General features: G+C 34.3%; 1 protein-coding gene across 3 annotated transcripts in view; it reads left to right on the top strand.

Annotated features, from left to right (window-relative positions):
* Dmd (dystrophin) overlaps positions 1–22,342 on the top strand; it is a 1,637,847-nt gene that overhangs the window by 1,090,719 nt on the left and 524,786 nt on the right. For all 3 annotated transcript variants that reach the window (XM_035449892.1, XM_035449894.1, XM_035449893.1), the window contains one exon: positions 1,928–2,082. In XM_035449892.1, the coding sequence (XP_035305783.1) occupies positions 1,928–2,082 (155 nt within the window). The remainder of the gene's footprint in view (positions 1–1,927; positions 2,083–22,342) is intronic.

Genomic DNA, 22,342 nt, shown 5'->3' with positions numbered 1-22,342 from the left:
GGACCAAACCAGGCCCTCTGAGTGTGGGTGTAAGCTAGGAGCACTGGGCAGTCTATGAGGCCTCTGGCAGTGGAAACAGGATGTGTCCCTAGTGCAGGAACTTCGGGAGACCATTTTCCATGGAGGGATGCTCTCTTCACCTAGATACACAGGGGAGGGCCTAAGTACTGCCCCAAATGACTTGACATATTTTTGATGATCCCTCATGGAAGGCTTCACCCACCCTGGGGAGTGGATGGGGGATGGGATGGGGAGTCAGAAGGACATGGGAGGATGAGAGGGAGAGGGACTTCTACTAATATGTAAAATAAATTGTTTCTAATTTAAATTAAATTTATTGAAAACAATATAGCAATCAAACCAATATATATGAGAGAAGACAAATATTAAAATAAAAATCAATACTCAAAATTCTTGAGGATTTTCAATCTGGTTAAACATAACAAAAATGGAAAGACAATTTTGTATCCTAGGAATTTTCTAGAAAAGTGAAGCACTCATGTGACTATTTCCCATCCACACAGCTTATACTTAGTATGGGAATCCGCAAATTAGAAATAGGAGCTATTTCTTGGTTATCAATTTATCGATTCTTTTTTTTCAAGACAGGGTTTCTGTGCACAGCTTTAGCTATTTTGGAACTCACTCTGTAGACCAGGTTGGCCCCAAACTCACAGATATCTGCCCACCTCTGCCTCCTGAGTGCTGGGATTAAAGGTGTGTGCTATCACCACCCGGCAATTTATCAATTCTTGAGTAAAGAAGTATTGAAGAAAGACTGACATTTCACAAGAATAGATTTCAATTGTTTTTTGGTGCCTACAACTGTGTTCTGTGCTGAAAATTTTCTCTCTATATTTCTCTCTATCCCTTTAACTCACAATTTTTCTCTCTTCTGCTTTCACAGAAATTTACTATTTTAATAATAGTGTGATTATCTGAAACTATTTGCTATTTACAGTAAGTGGTACTATTTAGTTGATTCCAAAATAGAATATTCTGGCTAAGTGAGAAATGGTGGACTATTGAAAAATTCTAACTATCATCAAATGGTACCTTCTTGATTTAATGCATATGTATTACTTGAAAGTTAAGTGTCTCTTTTATATGATTTTATTCTGTCTCTTCATTTAGTTGCCTGTTCACATTTCTCTACTCATACATCAACATGTCAACCCTCCACATTGTATTAAATATGAATGTCTTAACACTTTCATGCAATCTCAATATGTAGATCTCACATACATGTAGAAATGTTGGCTTGATATGCTTCCATATGTACATGACCTTGGTTGACTTCTTTCCAGTGAAGAAATGACTAGTTTGATTACACTCAGTTGTCAAAAACAAACAAAGGAAAACACAAGTTACTTGGTTTAGAAAGAATTTTATATCTTGCCTTGTATTTAAATATTAAAGTATAGTATCTTTAAAGTACTAAAATCCTTCAGAAACTGTGAGGTAATAGCACTCTTTTTATTCAGCATTTTCTGTTATGCAGAGTTTGTTAAATGCCAGTAGATGGCACTAATTACATAAACAATTCAACAAGTTAATTAAGAGAGGAAATGCATTTTTTTCTATTTAGATTTTGTTATGTCACATTCTAAAAAAATATAAATGAGTCTCTTATATTCTCTTCTGATAAAAATGATTAAGCTCATTTTATTCCCAATTTATTGGGACCAAAGTGAAGTACCCGAAATGAGTTAAAGCTTAAAATCCTGCATCTGAAATTTTGTCATGAAAAGCATATTTATTCACATCATCATAAATGACTGACTCATGTGATAGGCTCAAAACAACTGTGCAGACATGCTGTGACCTGAATAACCAGTTACTATTTATGAAATATTTAAAGATATCCCACTAGGAACCTCACTGGATAAAAAGTAACAATAATTGTATTTCCTATGCACACTTACAGCAGTTGGCCAAAGACCTCCGCCAATGGCAGATAAATGTAGATGTGGCAAATGACTTGGCACTGAAACTTCTTCGGGACTATTCTGCAGATGACACCAGAAAAGTACACATGATAACCGAGAATATCAACGCTTCTTGGGGAAACATTTATAAAAGGTAAGGACTACTTTATCTCTCAAACTATTTGTTAGCTGTAATGAAAGTGACCCTGGATGAACCACATCATCCTGTTAAACTACAGCTTGGGATAATACAAGATGACAAATGCTAATTCAACTGAAAAGTTTGGCTTGGTGTCCTGTTTTAATGAGGAAGAGACTGGAATTTGGTGAAGTGAAATGATTTGCCCCCAATAACAAAGACAATGAAATAGCTAAGCAATTAACTAAAAACAAAATTCAAGTGCTTAGGAAGGAGAGAGTGAACAACAATGGAAGGGGCCAAGACTAAATACTTCTCGAGGTCATATGGTGAGAGAGCTACTTCCCCCAGCTTTGAATGTTTCTACCTCCTTCCTCTAATGCCAACAAATTTTGTGACAATGAGTGGTTGATCCATTAATGAAATATGAGCCTCTTATCAGCACTCAATGGCAGGATTCACCAACTACCAGTCAAGACTTGATATCCAAAGCATAAGAAAGATTTACAGCTCTTAGAGATACTACCACTTCACATTAGGTTTCATCTTCTTATTAATTATTTTAACTCCATTGCACTTTTCTTACATTGATACTTATTCCAAATATTAATAAAACATGAATCTCATAATTAATTAGTTTGCATGTCTCACAAATTAGTCTAAAGACCATGAGGGCTAAGATTGTCTCCTTTCTTTAACACAACTTCTCATTGTAAAATAGATTATATAATAACTAGTTGGTAAATATTTGTGCAATTGGTTTTCTTTCTACATGAAGTTTTACCTTGAGTTGCTGTTATTGATTGATTATTGTTGGGCTCTTATTTTTAATTGTGCATGAAAACAAAGGCAAAAATAGTACCTGTACGAGTAACAGAATAACAAGGACTAGTTAATCCCATGAATTACTAGAAAAGTCATTTAGGCAATTTTCATTTGTAGAGAAATCATAGCATAGAGGGGAAAAATAAAGTAGGTTTTAAACTATGAGGCAAAAGTCTTAGGACTAATGAGCTATTTATATGCAAACCTGAACTAGGGATGGAAAGTGAAAATTCATGGGGAGCCTGAATTAAGCTGGTGACCACAGAAATAGAGCACTAAATTCCAGATAGAAGGCTCAATCTAAAGTTGAGAAGGTACACTGGAACACTATCAAAAGGACCCCAGTGCAGAAAGAGTTTTAATAGGGGACCAATATTTGGGGAAAACTTTGGCCTAGTTCCTGTCTCCTCTCTGGATAACGTCTAGGGTCAGTCTTGTGCAAATGCTGATGTGTTAACTGTTGTGTTAACCAGAACATAGTAGGTTTGGAAAGAAGTATTCAAAGAAAACCAATTGGTATTATAAAGTCAACCATTGGATCTCAGCAGGAAGCACTGATGCTTTTCAAACAGAGAAGATGCTCCAAGAGAAGTTTCTTTGGGAAAGGAAGTTATGATCAAGTATTAATGTGGGGAGTTTATGGAATATAAACTAGGAATGGGCTTAGAGGAAAGCTTGTTCATGATAGAAAATTAAAGTTTTGGGGGTTGGTCTATTCCATCTACATTGTGATATTTCAAGGACCCTTATTTCCAAAATCTCATGATCCATATTGTCATAGCTCTCTCAGGTCTTTCCTCACTTTAGTGAAGTCGTTGTATTCTTTTGGGAAATAGCTTTTTTTGGTTTATGTTTGTTGGTTTCATTCCTTAAAAACTACCAACTTAAGAAGAAATAGATTACTTACCCAATGGGTAAAACAAATTCAATTCGTTTTATCTCAGATTATAAACTGAGCCCATGTATAATCTAAAGTTCACCAAGCTACTTTTGATGCATGGCTTACGTATCTTCCCTGCTTTTGTCTCTAAGTACTTATACTCTTTGTGAAGTGTATCCAATTGTTTTCAGTCTGAGGATCTCTACCTACCAATATTTTCATCTGAAGAAACATTTTTCAATTTTTTACCTGTATGTCCTACTGTTTATTTTCTGGTTTAATTTCCAATAGCAACTTAAAATTGAATACATTTAAAACCAAACTCATCTTTTCCCTCTGCCAACCTCTTTCTCCAAATGGAACATTTTCCCCCTATGATTGCTAACCAATGAACACTGCAGCCTATTCAGTTGTTCATTTTGGGAGTCTTGATTCTTCCCTCTGTAAATATCATTATTAAGCTTTAGGAAATCTATTTTCTTTCAACCCCAGTATCCTTTCTCCATCTCTTCTCCTCTACTATTATGTCTTGTTTAAATTATGAAAATCACCATATCATTCACCTAAATTGATTCACTTCCAATCCTCCTACTTTCTAATCCATTCTTTAATTCTCTATATAGACTCTGGGCACTTTTTCTCAGACTCATTGGATTCTTGTAGGTCACTTCCTCCCTATTTTAAAGACATTTCTATTTTATTCATTGCTTTCTCCCATTCTGAAAACAGAATACAAATTTTTGTGCATGCTAGGTATATACTCTTCCCATAAGCTACATATCCAGCCCATATTTGTTGATTTTTAAGCACAGCCTATGTTGTAAGATTTGGCCTTGCCTTAAAATTCTAGTCTAATTGATTGCTCTGCTTGGCTCCTTCACTGCATGCCCTCACACAATTGATGGTGACCTATTTTCTTTTCCTTTTAGCTATGTTTTTTTCTTCTCTGGTACCTGATGACTGGTACACTTTCTTTGTTCTTTGTGTGCTTACATTCTGCTCATTATCCAGGTCTCTGTTTAAATGCTAATTGCTTCATGAAGTCTTCTATGTCAATCATACAAACCCATGCTATTTTAGCATTTATCTCATGACACTGTGTTTAAGCATCTGCAGGTCTTTGCTTTCTGAGAATGTTGACTCTTTATTGACTGTACATAAGCTGCTATCCACCATTGTATTACAAGCACTTAGCTCTGTACACAATAAGTACTCAAAAACCTGCTCAGATTGGATAGGGAAATGAAAAAAACACTGGTGAGACCCCAGGTTCTAAATGAGAATGCCAAACCCAGGGTCACATAGAGGGCCATCATTCAATTCACTGAATCTCAAAACAAATCAAAACAAAAAATGAAGATAGAAAAAGGACTGGTAGGGAGGAGAGATGATTGATAGAGACAGGAGTAAGGTGGAATATGCTGGGGAGCCAGAGTAATCAGAACACATTGTATACATGTGTGAAAATATAAACAAATTAAAGGGCAAATTCTAACTGTTCTCTTACGACAGTATCTCAACAATGAACTAAACCATATCTATTGAAATGGCTTTTCAGTTCCAAATCACAGTACATCTATCAGAAGTATATCAAACAGAGGTCTATTGGTCTTTTCTAATGAGACTGTCAGAAATAGGCAGGTACTGAAATGAATTCAGTGTCCCAGCATTATAAACTCAGAAATTTATATACTCTTCCTAGCATTTCCCCAGATGTGCATATTCCTGCAAGAAGAAGAAAAAGCAGAAGTAATAGTGCTTGCTTCAAGAAAGTAGTGATTCTTCAGAAACTTGAGGACTAAAGCTGTGCAATATAATCATGTCCTATGGCTGAGAGGTTGGAGTTTGACAAGTCAGTAGAACATATCTGCCACAGTGAGGATGGAAAGATAAACTAGCGAGATGCACTAGACAATATTAAATGTCTTCAAGAATTACCACTCAAGTAATGGACTGGTGGTATGGGGTTATAGTGACAAGGGGCAAATTCTGCCTACTGATTGATCTGATCATTGTGAAAGATTGTGTGATTCTCTGTTGACTCCTAACCCTTCATATTACAAACCTACACTGTATGTTTGCTGTGTGTCCTTTGTTCAGTCTAAACTATAGAACCTTTGTCTATAATTTCCCTGTGATGTTATAGACTTCACTATAACTAAATTAAAAAAATACATTTCATGTGACCATTTGTATTTTGGTCTAGTTGTCCAATAGATTACCCAGGTGAACACAGAAATGAAGTAAATTATCATCTTTGATATCTGGATGGTCTGATGTGATAGCTACCAGTTGTAGATATGTATTCACATTTAAATATCATCAAATATATCATGAGATTCAGTTGGTTCAACTGGCAATCTTCTAAATGCTTAAGAGCCCCTCTTTGTAATGCCTCCCCAACTGGGCAATATAAGGTACAACACTTCTATTACCACAGAAAGTTCTATTTACAGTCCTCCTGATAAACAGCTTTGCATATATTACCCAAACCATTTCAGGTACTTTCCAATAATTATGTACATTCCTCCTTACAGAAGCAACTGCCACATTTGATCAGTAAACGGTTGCTTTACAATGAGTTTTGTAACAACTTCATTTCCTTGTTTCTATTTACTATTTCATGCATTCTTAGCAATTTTCTACTGTTAGAGTTTTAAACTCTAAAAAGCTATTGCTGTTGTAGTATGGCACTTCCACTTTTGTTTATCATGCAACCTCATATTAAGCAAGATCGATAATATAGATATTGGGGCTGTGGAATAAAATGCATTACATCTTTGAAGAACTTGCTATGGAAAGCACTGTGATTGCATCATTTCCCACAATTCAGGTTAGAAACTATTAAGGAACGCTACAGTAAAACTGCCAATCATGTGGATAAATGTTATGCGAAAATTGTTATGTATTTGGAATCCTTTGGGAGCCTATTTAAAGCAATAAAATCTTTGATTCAGTTTCAAATTTTTTAACGTTAAGTAAGATATATGTTAATTGGAAGAACTTTATTTTAATAATGTACCTTGGCAGATTTTAATTTCAAGAAAGAACAAACACAGAATTAAACTAATGTTTACTCTAGAGCATTAAGTTATAACACAGATTACCTGTGCAGGGAAATATTTTCTTTTCCTGATCATATTGCATATAGAACCCATGGAAACATATAAAGTCAAAGACATCAGCCCCTATAACTTCAATTCTTTTTCTCCAGCCTCTAGGAATAGATATGGATTTGCAACTAACAATATTAGATGTGATATTTACAAGTAAGTGTGAGAGGCCTGTAAGGATTAGATTCGAATACTGCCATGTGACTGGTGACTTTATGATGACACTGTCATGAGATTATTATTTCTTTAATTTCCTTATTTCTACTCCATGATCCCTCTTTTTTTCCGATTTTTTTATTTGAATTAGAAACAAGATTGTTTTACATGTCAATCCCAGTTCCATGATCCCTCTTAAACCTTAAATCTGTACTATATATATATATATATATATATATATATATATTATATATATATCAACATCATACATATTAACTTTTTATAAATATTTTATACCAAATAAGTGTCTTGTAGGCTCTGTTCTTGATACTAGGTAGCAGCTATGAAAATTCCTAACCTTGTGAAGCTTATTTTCTTGGAGGAAATAGTCATTAATAAGTTGTTTTGTTTTGTGTTGTGGATGTGTATGTATGACTGATACAAAAACATAAACAGGAAAAGGAATTGAGATTATGTGCATGAGTGCCTGTCAGAAAATAACCATTACCATTGAAATGTTATGGTCAATATCAGAGTGATAACAATTGTTGCATTATCACAAATCAGCTATAAGAAAAGAAAAAAGAAAAGAAAATTGAACAGAGATGTCAGATTAATAAAGGCATGCCACTCTCTGCTCAAAAGCCTTCAATAACTCACTTCTCAATCAAAATAAAAGTTGAAGTCGTTAGCCTAAAAGGCCTGGATTGTCTCCTACATGCCTGTTCGCTTGATCCTTTCCTGACACACTGATCCCCTTTGGCTACCAAATACTACGTATGCTTCAACATCTAGGGTTTTCTGCAAACATGACCCTTCTGGACAGCTTTACTTATAATTATTGTACATGTTACATATTTTCAGATCCTTTAAATTTTGCTACAATATTGTCATTTTAGTAAGACTTTTTTGACCACCATAATTAATTTTTTCAAGTTTGTTTTAATTTTTATCACTGTATTAAAAATTTACATATTTATGAGGCACAGTATCATTTGGGATTTGTATTTGCATTGGGCAATGATCAAATTAGGTTAATTAGCATAACTCTAACCTTTAAACTATTATTGCTGCTTTGAGATCCGTACATCCACCCATATCATTCCATTAGAGTAAAAATAAATACTGAGACAATTTGGAGACTAACTGTGGTTTCAGGGAGAGTAGGAAACATGAATGTGGGAAAAGCAGCTAGATTTCATTATAATTTTAGCACAGAGACAGCATGGTTTAATAGTGGACATTATTTGGGTACAAGGTCCAGTCAATATTCCACACATTATAGCCTCTCCAAATAGAAGATGAAGTGCCTTCTTACTGTGTTGGTAAGGAAGTACCCCAGAAGAACATGAATTAAGAAGCAGATGTAGACACATTGTGTTGAAATACCTATGATCGATCCAGTCAGGCCAAACTCTGCACCAGATTAATAGGGGGTACAAAATCTTAAAGGTAGAGAAATCTGAGGAATGTCTTAAGTTCCTCAGGATGCAAAGTTGAGACTTCTAACCATAACAGTACAGATTCTTTTCTTTCACTTTATACTACCATAAATGTTGGTTGTTTTGTATTTCTGTTGTTGTACCTGTTGTGTTTTGTTGTTGCTATTCTGGTGATTGATCTCAGAAACTTGTACATTCTGCACAAGTGCTACACCACTGAGCTATACTCCAGCCCCTATCCTCTTAATTCTCTTTCCTCTTAACCTATACATCGTTAATTTCCCTTTATATTGGTTTCAACTATCACTAAGACACTTCAGTATTTATATCAATCATATCTTTCTTCTTATGTCCACAACTATATTTTAGTCACCTACCATCATTTCCACCCATATAACCTATAGTCTTCTGCATGTCTAGTGGAAAATAGATTTTCTACTCATAAAACACCTTTCTGCTCTGTTTCCATTGTGTTCATTTGTTTAACTTGTCTCTGAAGCTAGAAATGAAAGAATTATGTTCTATCATTCTTTGCTTTTTCCTAATTTACTAAAATAAAATTGGCTTCCTACTTTCATGAATTTTATTTTTCAAATTGATAAAGGACTTAATTCCTGTTTTATCTCCATTTTCACCCCATCCTAAAATTAGTATTCTGGATTCCATTTGCTGCCAGCATTAATTTTTCTGCCCCTTTGGTATCTGAAAAATGATATTTAAATAAGTGATATATTTCAAAAAGCACATGCACTTTTTCAAAAAGTAACTATTTGGCTAGTATGTATAATCTAGACTTGTTTTCAATGAATAAAGGCATAGATTTTTGTAAGTTTTTAGCTGCTGGTGTATTCAAAGGGGTATGGACATGGGAACTTTCATAAAGAATCTTAAATTCTCTATTCACAATGTTATAATTTTAAAATTATTTTTATAATTCCCTTTGTGGAAATTCCTTGGAACTTTTTTGTGATTATCAAAAGACAATTACAGTCATTTTATAAATTTTCCTTGTGTTTCATGATGATGTGTTCAATAGTGTGGATGGAATGAAATGTGGATGGATGTTGGGCACTAAGTGCCTTTGGAGTGTTTTCAAATTTCTAAAAACAATTATACTTTTTTCTTCTTTCAAGCTATGTAAAAGAATGTGACATAATGCTAACAGGACATGAGTTTAAAATACATTCACTTATTTTGTTGGAGGCTGCCCATAATATATTTGTAATATATTTTATTAACAAATATTAAAGCTTTAAATTACTCTAAATATCATCATTTCAAGATTTTCAATTTAAAGTACCCGATTTTTATGTATTTCGTACAAATGCATTTTTGCAAAATTAGTAATGAAACTTTATTCAAAGTGAAATGAGAGAACTATCAGATTACAATGTAAGAAAGGATTGAGCCATATGATTGAAAAATATTCAAGGCCCCTGATCATTGTTTGGGGTTTCTTTTATGGGTTTCGAGGAAAGGAGGAGTTTTGTTGCTAATGGGTATAATGTGAGTGACCCTCTTCTTTGATTGGCAAACATAATTACACAATCATTTCTCTGGTGCATATGGCCCTTCCCACAGTGCATCTTATTTTAGTCATATGCATGACCAATTGTATATAGGCATAAGATGGCAAATAGGAGATTATATCTTACAGTTCACTTTGAAGACAGAGTTTTCTGTGCATGCACCCTAAACAAATTCAGGCCAGATCTACCTTTGATGTCATATCTGAACATAAGGAGAATATTATTGAATAGATTGCCTTTTGTTTATCATCAGGAAAAGAATGTCTTTTGGTTAGAGAGAAGTGCACACATTAATCTTTGTGCATTATGTTCTTAGCTTGTGAACAGGTTGCTAAATGTAAATTGTATAATTTTTGGAGGTGGGCATGTGAATAACACAAACCGAGCAGAATCCCAAGTTACTGTTCTCTTCCCTGTTTGTTTGCCTCAGCTATTTATCAGTTTTTTTCTGGATCTCTCAAATAGATGCCCAATACAAAAGCCCATTTTCTGAAATCTATGAAGCAGGGTGTAGTGCCAGATTCCCACAAATTCTACCCCAATGAATGAAATTCAGTATCATAAATAATAAATACTTATCTTTCGTCAGAAATTTGACATAATGTCAAAGAGTCTATTGGCAATGAAAAAGCTACCATTGCACACTAAAACTCAATTTTAATTGTATATTTAGTCACTTGTTAAAGGAATAGGTCTCACAGAATCGTCCAGCTCAGTTTGGTCGGTCTTGAATTCAAAGCAGACCTCCTCCCTCATATGACAGCACAGTTGGCTTCAAATCAGCTCTGTTGTGTGGGAAATCACAAGATACTGCCTCTCCCCACTTCTGCATCTAGCTTTAGTGTGTGGCTCTCATCGGTTCTCACCATATATAATTCATAAAGATTAAGCTACAAATGACTCTGAAGTCACAAAATTCAACAGTCTCAATTTAGACTAGCATATTTTTATTCTCCTTCGTGCAAAATTCAGCTTAGACTACACCTTAAACAGTAAACAGTTTCATGTATTTAAAATGCTGTCCCTTAGTAACACCTTTAGATATACTTCTTTAGACACTAGGAGAAAAATTATTTGACCCTTCAGGGAGAGTTATATGTATAGTTTACAAGACGCTTCCATTATTATACCGCTGAGACCTAGACTCCCCAACTAATTATGAAGTATAAAAAATCTTACCATGATTTATTGGGATAATAGAGTAGGAAACCTCTGGTCCAGGGAGTGTCATGAACTGTGTAGATATAAATGTTTGTAGTAGTGGTTGCCTTCTTCATTCTGTTTCATCATCTCTAAAGGAATTAGAATGTTTCTAACTAGCAGGGGTTGAATGCAAAGGAGGATCATTGGAACCATATCATGGGTAATTTACTGATGTGGAAAATTATATGGTAATGCCACCAAGTAGCCATTTTCATTCTAACTTAGTCCTGTGGTTCTGAATTGTGCTTCATAAGCACATCAGATAAATAACTCACATAAAACTCCATGTTCTTTGTCTAATATTAAACAAATGCCAGAAATCAGTGGCAGACAAATCTCTGGGGGTTTGAAACTAGCCTGATTTACATAGTGAGTCCTAGGCCAGCCAGAGCTACACAATGAGACCCTCTCTAAAGAAACAAAATAACCAAAAAAATGGAAGATCCTCTTACTTGGTTTAATTAAAACATCAATGACAGTAGCAATCTTCATTATATTATTTTTAAATTACATTTATATTTTCATTTTCCTTGCATCTGCATCATTCACATACTTTACAAATATCAGTAAGATGTTATAAATTGACTTAACTTTTAGACAGATGAGTTATTTTGGTAAATAAAAATAATCATAGTTTGTATTAATTTTTATCTGCATAACTATCAATTTTACATCCTAAGAGTATTTTAGCTTTATTAATTTCAGCGGAGATTTTGTATGTAAAGTAAATATATAGTTTTTTATTAAAAAATATATAGGACACATAAGTATTAGTGGAATTTATAAAATTTATTCTTTCTATCTTAATACAAATATGCATGTATAGTCATATACAGACATACATATGCAGGCCAGTCCAGCAGTTCTTGATGCTGCTCAATAAGAGATTTTTGGTAGAACCACCTCAGCAGCATAGAAACTGGCACTCAGATTATTTGTTATGTGTATGTAACACATGTTAAGATTCTTGGTCCCAGTAGAATCTCAAATCCTTACAATGGCTAGCTATTTCTCAACCCAAAATACAACAAGCCATGTCTACAGTCATACATACCACTTCCTGATTCTATGACACTTCTGAAACAAATGGCACTTCATATTCATATTGTATATAGTTGCACCTTTCTAGGTTTTCTACTTTTTAATCTCTCACGAGTCACTCTGTAAATTTCCTCTAGATTGTGTTGTAACTGCTGCATCTGGTATAGCATGATACTTGCAGTAAAAGTTTTCACACACACACACACACACACACACACACACACACACACACACACACACACCAAAATAAATCAAAATTCCCATTCACAGCTGATCTTTGTGAATAGATCATTATCTATTCATACTTACTAAAATGTATTAACTAATTAAACAGTTCAAACTTTTTATCTTGAAATTCTCTAGCATATTTTATTAGGATGGAAATGTATAGATACTATCTTTTCAAAAAGAAAATGAGGAATATGATTCCATGAGATAATACTGACTTGCTAATGAGCCAGAAAAGAAAGAATAATACTCTTGTGCCTCAAGCCACTGTTTCAGGCTCCAGTCATCCTGTCATCAGTATTCACCCAAAGAAATTCAAACTATTTAAATTAACTGGAAAATCAATTCCACATTCAAAGCAGTAATTGTTGTGGTTTAAATATCCTCTAGTATTCAAAATCAGACTTAAATTCACCAAATACCCAATTATGGTACTTGGTGTATTGCTCTATATTTAAAAATTTATAGAGAATTTAAAGCAACTAGGATGGATCATATACAAGCATCTTTTGGGGTTTTAACTATATTGCTTTGGTATAGGGATACTAATATATTTCTTTATGAGTTGAAATTTTCTTCCATATTGTTAATGCTTTACTACTATGAGGTAAAATTAGATTAGTTATTGATGTTCAAATATAACATGACATCTTAAAATTTTTTAAATGAGCCCCCCTAAAGATGACTTGAAACAGATTTTCCATGAAGTGAAGTAGTAATTATCTATATGTTTATGATGATAATATTTTACATTGTTGTAGTAAGGTATGATTTATTAATATATTAGCTACTTTTCTCATTCATGTGGCAAAAGACCTACCAAGAAGCAAATTAATGAAGGAATGTCATATTTGGGCCTAAAGTTCAAGAGAATATACTTCATCATGGTGGCAACATCATGGTCATGGGCTAATGGCTGATCATATTTCATCTGCTTTCTTGAAGCAGAGACTGAAGAGGAAGTAGGGCCAGGCTATAAAACCTCAAGACCTTTCCTTGGTAATCTATTTCCTCTAGCAATATTATAGCTTTTAAAGATTCCACAACCTTCCCAAATAGTGATCCCAGGTAAAGACAAAGTGTGCAAACACATGATACTATGAGGGAGTGTGCCAGAAGTCACTTCATGGAATCTTAATAAATAGGAACTAAAACAATGGCTCTATGGTAGGAAAAAAGAATAAATCAGTATCAGCAAATTATTTCTGGTAGAATTAATCAGACTATGTATTGTGGTGTTTGCATTTGTTGATCAACAAGCTATGTTTGTGAATGTGTAGAGGAAAAGAATAGAATGCATCTCTCTTCTAAAATGGGAACCTTATGAGATTTTTTTTTTTCTTTTGGTTTTTCGAGACAGAGTTTCTCTGTGTAGCTTTGGAGCCTATCCTGGCACTCGCTCTGGAGACCAGGCTGGCCTCGAACTCACAGAGATCTCCCTGCCTCTGCCTCCTGAGTGCTGGGATTAAAGGCATGTGCCACCAACGCCCGGCCCTTATGTGCTACTTTAGCATGTGGCCCAATACTATAAGTGGGAGATGCACTGAGTAAGCATTGACAAGATAGGGAGCAGAGCATCTAGACTGCAACCCTATATTAGAATTATTTCCTGAATGTTACCTAAATAATAATGTCATGAGTTCAACCCTTCATTTCAACATAGCCCCATGTATTTGCCATATTAACCAAATGAATGGTTTTTCTCTACTAATAGCTTTACTAAGACATCTTTTCTATTATTACTTCAGGACAGTTATTGCCACTTTATAGTCTGTTAAAAGATTATGAACTATTCAAGAAGAAATATAGAAGGCAAAAAACAGAAAGCGACCTACCAACTCTGCCAAAGCATATGTGAATTACAGTGGATCTCTTTTTTGAGATATCATGCAGGAGATTAGAGAGGAAAGCATTTAAAATGTGGATGAAGCTGGACATACTTTTACTAAAATATGCTACACTTAGTCACAGTCTTTGTTTTATTGGATTGCAACAAATAATATAACAACAGACAATAGAGTTTTATAATTGCTAGGATCTGCTAATAAGGTTTTTCCCTGAAACAAACTCCATTAACCCACCTTGATACTCTATTCTCATCAACATTTTAATAACATGAAACTAATTCATAGTTATGTGCTTTTTCACTGAATAAAACATGTAATTCACACCATGCTAATGATAAATTTTAGCATAATTATTAGGTTGCTCCTGTTGACACAAAAACTTATCCTGGCAGGTAGGCAATTTTAGAAGCTCGGCCAAATAGTTGGGGTGTGTGATTAGGCCGCAATATGCTTCTCATGTAGAGTGATCTTGGCCAACCAATTTTACTTGGCATCCATTCCTGACAGAAAGACCAGCAGAATTGTTCAGGCTCCCTTGCAAGCCATGAATACTGTACTCATTTTTCACTATGATTTGTTTATTGGTAGATAATCAGGATTTTGCTCTGTAGGGTATACCTACTTGTCAAATTTCTAGCATGCAGAAAGATGTCTTTACATTTTGCTAGGTGGCATGTCAAATGAACATAACATTTTAAATGTCTTAACACAAAGTCTGTGTTACTGCTTTCAATATACAAATATTTGTAAGTTAAAAAAATAGTCTTCAGTTAGTATGCTTTCCAATGCTTTGGCAAATTTATTGAGATAAGCAGCTTAAAAGGATGAAAAAATGATCTTGGCTCACTTGACCCCATTATTTTTGAACCAATGGTGGACACCAAAAAGTAGAATAGGGTGAATAAAGCTCTTCACCTTCTAGTATCCCGATGTGGATATATGGGATAAAATTTATACATCAAGGGAATATCCCCAACGTGCTCCTACTGTCACCTACACCTTAATTTCGCCACCATCAGCCAACAACCCATTATGGTTTAAATTCAGCAATGACATAAGACATTTATGATATTCAAATTCTCAAAATCAGGTCCCAGGAGCCCAGCCCCATCTGTGAACTCTGCTGCATCTAAAGGCAAGCTGTCAACACACAGGCCTTTCAGAGAAAATTCAGATCAAATCACAGCAGAATTTCAAGCACAGAATGCATTTTTTCTCAGGCTCCAAATACATCCCCATGCTTTAACAAAGAAATTATTGTGTTTACTACTGATCTCCTTTTCCCCTTTGCTCTTTAAGTTTATCTGGCCACATAATTTTATGATATTGCTTTCTATAATTCTCTTAAAATGTTCTCAAGAAAAGCGATCCATTGTTTTTCACTATTTCAAATAGTTCGACAAATTCATTTCTACTTTTACCAGTATATTAATATGGCTGATTCAAAAGATATCTAAGCAAGTAACAGTCACTATTTCTGACAAAGCAAGTTTCATTTCAACTTCTTTGTCTCTGTACCAAAGTTTTGTACAAGTTTGCTTTTATAAATATGCTGCCTGGATGAGATTTATAATTCTAACTTTGAAAGTATTAATCAGACTCAAACTGTGGCAGATCTGTATGTAGGTTCAAAGAAATCCTGTGAAATTTTACTTCCATCTGGAATGAACTAGTGAAGTTAATACACAGTGAAATTATGTAAAGACTAATATTGCCGTATACATGCAGATTCTAAGTCATTTGCTCTAATAAAGTAAAATATTATTTGCCAATTACTGAAATAGGCATTGGGAAATTGTAACTCATAATTATTAAATTGCTGTTTATTAATCCACATTCTGATCTGCTTTTCTTAAGAAGAAATATCTTCCATTAACATATTTTATTATTTTCAACATATATTTAAAGTAGTTTAATAATGGTTATAATATAGGAGGAAAACTTATAGAACATTATAAAATACTCACTATACTTGTGAGGTATGCATAAAATTCTGGTGCATTCCTGTTTCCTAGGACTTGGGAGAATGAAACAGGAAGCTGAAATGTCCAGGGCTACAAAAAACTGCTTAGTAAGTTCCAGGGCAGTTTAGGTGTTATAACAAAACTCTGTCTGAAAAAAAGTTCAGCACACATATGTTATATATGTTTAAAACATGATCAAATAGGGAAATTTATGGTATTCACATTTTCTAGTGAGAAATATTTTGTTAATAATATGCAAGTGAGTATTTATATAGACTATGTATCTAATTATATAGCATTTCTTCTTCCAAATATTCAAACTGTTTCCTGGTGAACTAGCAACTTGAGTTGTTGGGGGAAACTTGCCTTATATTTGTGTTAGTGTTGTAAAGAAAAATATAAGATAAAGAAAAAGGGATGTTACCAGCAAATCCTTTGTTCATACCAACTATGTTAGACCAAGAAGAAATGTGAACGAAAATCTGACAGGTGATATGGTGCAATAATACACTCTGAGCATGTTTTCTGATTCTGCAGCATGGAAGTAGAAGAAAACAGATCTAGAAAGTTACTTTGGGGCACCAGTGATTGCCTAAGTAATCACATGTAACATTTTTAGAATTAAATTCAACATTTTGATTTATACCAAGAAGTGAACAAATAGATCAAATTGAGAAGCACCATCATTCTGAATGTCATTAGTCTTTCTTAAATATATTATCTCATCCTGTGTTGATTAAGTGTTCAGGTGATCTTCAAAGATATTTCCAAGTAAAATGTATTACAGTTACCCTGCCAACTGGCCTATTATGTAACCCTGCTTTGGAAGTGACATAGTAAATGCTATTTTGTGTATATGCTCACAGAACTCACAGAGCTGAACAGGAAAAATGGAGTGTTGGACTGAAAACTTGTGTAAAATGTCTTTATATGCCAAGCAAATCTGCTTCATGTCAATGCGTTTATGATCATTGACAGAGACAGGACAAAATTATTTGATAGTCAATTTGCATGCGTTTTTGTAAGTGTTGTATCATAATCAGTATTGTCATTATATATGGCTAGAGATAAACTGAAGAAAATAAAGTGGTCAGTTAGTAAAGGTCTTACAACATTTTGTCACTATAACAAATTATACTCATGGGAGAATGAACCAAAGGTTTTACAGTTTGATATAAATCAAAAATGTAAGGTAGATACTAGGCATTTAATGAGAAAAAACATGTTGATAGTGTGAGAGAAGGTTAAATTTTTTAAATTCATCTCTTATTATTTTTCTTCTACTTTCCGGTGTAGCTATTAACTTCATGATAGTTATAATGGTACATTATACAGTCTTAACTAAAATTTGGATGAATATCTCCTAGATAGTGAGTAAAAAGTTGAGTTTATTTTTCCAGAGGGTTTAGAACTACTCTGAAAGATTTAATTGCTCTAACAACATAAAACATAAACTTTACTTTCTAAAGACAAACCCCCCAAAGAAATGTTTCTTCTGTTATTCAGATCGTTTATCAGTCCTAAAGAATGCATCAGTTAATTCACTAAAAAACACATACATCACATTTTTCTTTAGTAAGGCATACCACAAAGAATTAGGAAAAAACTCAGGATATTGCACATGATAGGTAAACAATCAAGAGTCTTGATAGACTTCTCTACATTTGGAAAATAATAGTAGCTTGCACCAAAAACAGTAGTTTAAACCTCCATTCTAAATCACAAAGGAATACAACCGTAGTGTAGAAAAGATAAGTATTTCTTTTGCTTCCTTCAGAATATCTGTGAATTAAGCATATTCGCAAACATAGTGTCTTAGATAAAATAGCTCTTCCAAATAATTTGTCTTCTATACATGTGTGGAGAAATGAGATTTTGTGGTGCTAAGAAGTTTTTTCTAACTACACCTTCACTCTTGTTACTTCTGCAACTCCTTCGTGATCCTGTTTCCAATTTCATCTTCCCCATATTCATTTTTGTATCCACCTCATCCCTCTGGTGTTTCTCCATTATTGTTGGCATTTTATTCCCATGGGCTTTTGTACATTGTCTATTCTTATATGCATATTCCTGCCTGTATATGTTCCTCATGCTTTAGCAGCTAACATATATCCTGTTCTCAACTCCTCCATAGCTTGTCATCATTTTCAAATGATTTGGTCCCATTATTTTCCTATATTTTAGACTCTCCTGAATCTACATTGTTATTCACTGAGAACATGGCATATAAGGACACGAGAGCAATGTTACTTAAGGAAACTATGTCCATTCCCACACAAAAGACTATAAATTGTTTTGATCTACATAGAACTCTAGCAATTAGAGGACATCAATGCATAAAATAACCTTTATTATTTACCTTTTTATATATATGAAACAATTTAGGAATGTTTTACTTAGACATTTATTATTGTATACTAGAAATTCATTGTTAAGATCTTGATGATATTAAATTTTATTTTTAAATTATGTATACCTATATATAACTTATTTTACTATGACTTTTGCCAAAAGTAACTACTCATTTTGAAAATATTCATTTGAGAAGTATTTACAATTTCCATTTGTCTCTCCCTTTTAGTCCAAGTTCTACTTACCTTAAATGTTATGTGTTTTCTATTTCAGCAATAATTGAAAATGAAAAAGATAATGCTTTTTTTTAAGTCCTGTCCAAACAGGTTTAACCAATTTTGGTGAGCTTAAAATAGTTATTGTACAAGCTAGAAACTTGATTTGCTCCCTCCATCACATTCATTCCTTTTTCACCACAGCAAAATTGTAAATGTAAACTTCCCTAGAAGATGAGCTGGGCTGCAATTTTCAGCTAATTGGGAAAAGCAGCCCTGAGTCGAGCACTGTCAGACTGATTTGAGTCTTAAGATATGATGATGATTATTGTGTCAAATGTAATCAAGACTGTGGGCTCTGAACTGACTAAAGGGCTGGCTGTTTTTAATTCAGGTTCGTAGATGAAGTAGACCTCTCATTCACCGATAGTCACAGCTGGCTGTAAAAGGGAGCAATTTTTAAAATGCTATTTCGCTCTCTATGGAGCTGGGAGGATCAGAGATTGGGTTCACAGAAGGCAAATGTCCTCATTTCCTCTTTTAAATTCTATTTATTTTCTGTTTGATAGCCTTCATCTTAAAGTTTTCCTGTGGTTGTCTGTCAGTGGCCTGCAAACTTCTCAAATGCACCATCCCTATGACCTTTTCAAATACAAAAACCACCTTAGGGCACCTAATTTGCTATGGTGAACGTCAGTCTTTGTGTGGGCACATGTGAAAAGAGGATTTCAAAGAGAGTGTACAATGTATAATAAAATAACATGTATTTTAGTATGCAGCTCTTAAGACAGTGTTACACTGAAACGGAAGATAACTTTGTAGAAGACACAGCAAATGCAATATTAACAAATGCAGAGTGACAGTGGTTTCTTGCAGTGTCTCAAAAACCATGAGTGACAATTCTTATCAGCAGTGTAACTTTTAAAAATGATGAACAACACATGACAGAATTTTAAAATTTTTATTTTAGTTTTAATTCTGTGTTTTTGTGTCAGTGTGTAAGTATAAATATGTGAATGAAGATCCCCTTTAATATCAGAGGAATTAATCTGACACCCCTGGAACTGGAGTGACAGGAAGTAATGATCTGCCCTATATGGATTCTGGGAACCACCAAACTCGGGTCTTCTATAAGACGTGTGTGTGTGTGTGTGTGTGTGTGTGTGTGTGTGTGTGTGTGTGTGTGTTTCTGTTCTTAAACACTGAAATATGTATGCACATAATTTTTATTTTGAAATTCTATAATTTCAACACCACAAACTAAAATATCCTTTGATTTTTATTACAGCAGTTGCTTACATTCCTGAAAATGACACCAAGTGTTAGCAGCATGAGGGAAAATTTTCTATATTTGTGTGTAAAATTGAATTATATCTTATGTTCAGGTATTAATTAGGATAATTACTACATGTATGCAGTCCTAGTGAGAAATTTCAGTGGTATCTTGGATTTTAAGAGGCCATTGAAGTCGATGTTTCCTGTTTTTCGGAAAGTTTCCCACAGTTAGTCTCTCTCTGCTCAATTCAAAGAACTGTATTCAGTTACTTATATAGTCAAAATTATTGCCTTACTTTACAGAATATTTTTCATTTTGTGATCTATGAAATTTGTTTAATTTAAAAGATAAAAACTGACCTAGGAATTAATGAAGTTAAATTAACCTCTTAACATTTTATTGATATGTTTGCTACTTTTTTCACTTTATTTTTTTCTCAGATTTTTTAATTTAAATTAGAAACAAGCTTGTCTTACATGTCAATCCCAATTACCTCTTCCTTCCCTCCTCCCCTGTTCCCCACCAACCCCTTACCCCATCCTGTCTGCTCCCCAGTGAGTGTGAAGCCTTCCATGGGGGAATCTTCATAGTCTGTCAGATCATTTGGAGCAGGGCCTAGGCCCTCCCCAGTGTGTCTAGGCTGAGAGAGTATCCTTCTATGTGTAATGGGCTCCCAAAGTCCAAGGGATGAATACTGATCCACTGCCAGAGGCCCCAAAGATTGCCCAGGCTACTTAACTGCCACCCACATTCAGGGGGCTGGATCAGTCCCATGCTGGTTTCCCAGCTATCATTCTTCCGTCCCTGAGCTCCCCCTTGTTCAGATCAGCTTTTTCAGTGAGTTTCTCCAGCTGGTCTTGAACCCTTTGCTCCTCACTCCTCTCTCTCTGAAACTGGATTCTAGCTCAGTGTTTAGCTGTACGAGTTTGCACTCCCACCAGCAGTGGAGGAGTGTTCCCCTTTCTCCACATCCTCTCCAGCATAAACTGTCATTGGTGGGTATTTTTTTATTTATTTTATTTATTTTTTTTTATTTTAGCCGTTCTGGCAGTAGTAAGATGGTATCTCAGAGTTGTATTGATTTGCATTTCCCTGATGGCTAAGGCTGTTGAGCACTTTATTACAATGCTACTTTTATAAAACTGGATGAAATGAACAATTTTTTGAGATCTCTTGGTGTGTCTAGCAAACCTATTCTATCATAGATGCCATTCTGTCTATTGCCACAGCCTTTATTGAACAATATTGTCTGTAGAAATATTAATGTCATATGCCACCCATAGCCATATAAGTTTCTTTTTAATACCATGTTGGCAAATACACTGAATTGAATATATAAAGCATAGGGAATATATTATTATTGTCTGTTATCCCAAATTCTAAAATGTACTTAGGTATAGGCTATAGGAAAAATACAAACTAATTTCTTATAAACATTGGCCAGGTAATTTAGGAAAATAAACTCAGATATACATATTCACAGAGATAAATGACAACTTATTGTCTATATCTTTCAGATGAAAAATAGTTGATGTTGAAAATTTTTAGATCAGTAGATCAGCAAAATGCAATGTTTACATTTCCTCCTTGGAGCCTTTACAAGGTCTTTCAGTACATTGCTGTGATTACATTAGAGAATGGCTAGCTAAATGCATGGCAAATTGGATGAGTTAGAAACTTCTTCATGCTGATACACAAATGATCTCAATGGAAAGATCAGTGTCAAGTGGTGAAAGTGTATTTCTGGTGCTGTGTCTCAAGCCTTTGTGTACATTCTTGACACATTGGCTAAATTTGACTGTTCATGAATACAGTCACAGAGAAGCAGCCCTTCCAGTTTATGGGTAGTACAAGATAGAGCAGACAGAGATGTGTTGGGTAAGAGAAGGAAAATGGATATCTGGCCAGGATTGTTTATAACTTGATGTATCTGAACCAGGATTCTACTTGTAAGACTTCTGAAAATTTGCCAAAATGAGAAGCTAATTTTGGCAAGCATTGTTCTTTTTGTGTATGCTCTCTTTTTCAATATTCAGGTAAGACTAACAGAAAATCAGCCCTTAACAACTAAATACAATGTGTTGCCCAGTAAATCTGTCTACCAAATCTTTTTTATTGCTACATGGAAAGAGCAAATGCTTAGACAAAGCAAAGCGACTTCTCGTGTGTAAACATGTCCATTATAACTATAACTCTCCTTTAGA

This window comes from Cricetulus griseus, chromosome X (genome assembly GCF_003668045.3).
Source record: "Cricetulus griseus strain 17A/GY chromosome X, alternate assembly CriGri-PICRH-1.0, whole genome shotgun sequence".
In the NCBI taxonomy this organism is placed as follows: Eukaryota; Metazoa; Chordata; class Mammalia; order Rodentia; family Cricetidae; genus Cricetulus; species Cricetulus griseus.
Note: the sequence above shows the minus strand (reverse complement) of the source record. Positions and strands in the feature narration are given on the sequence as shown.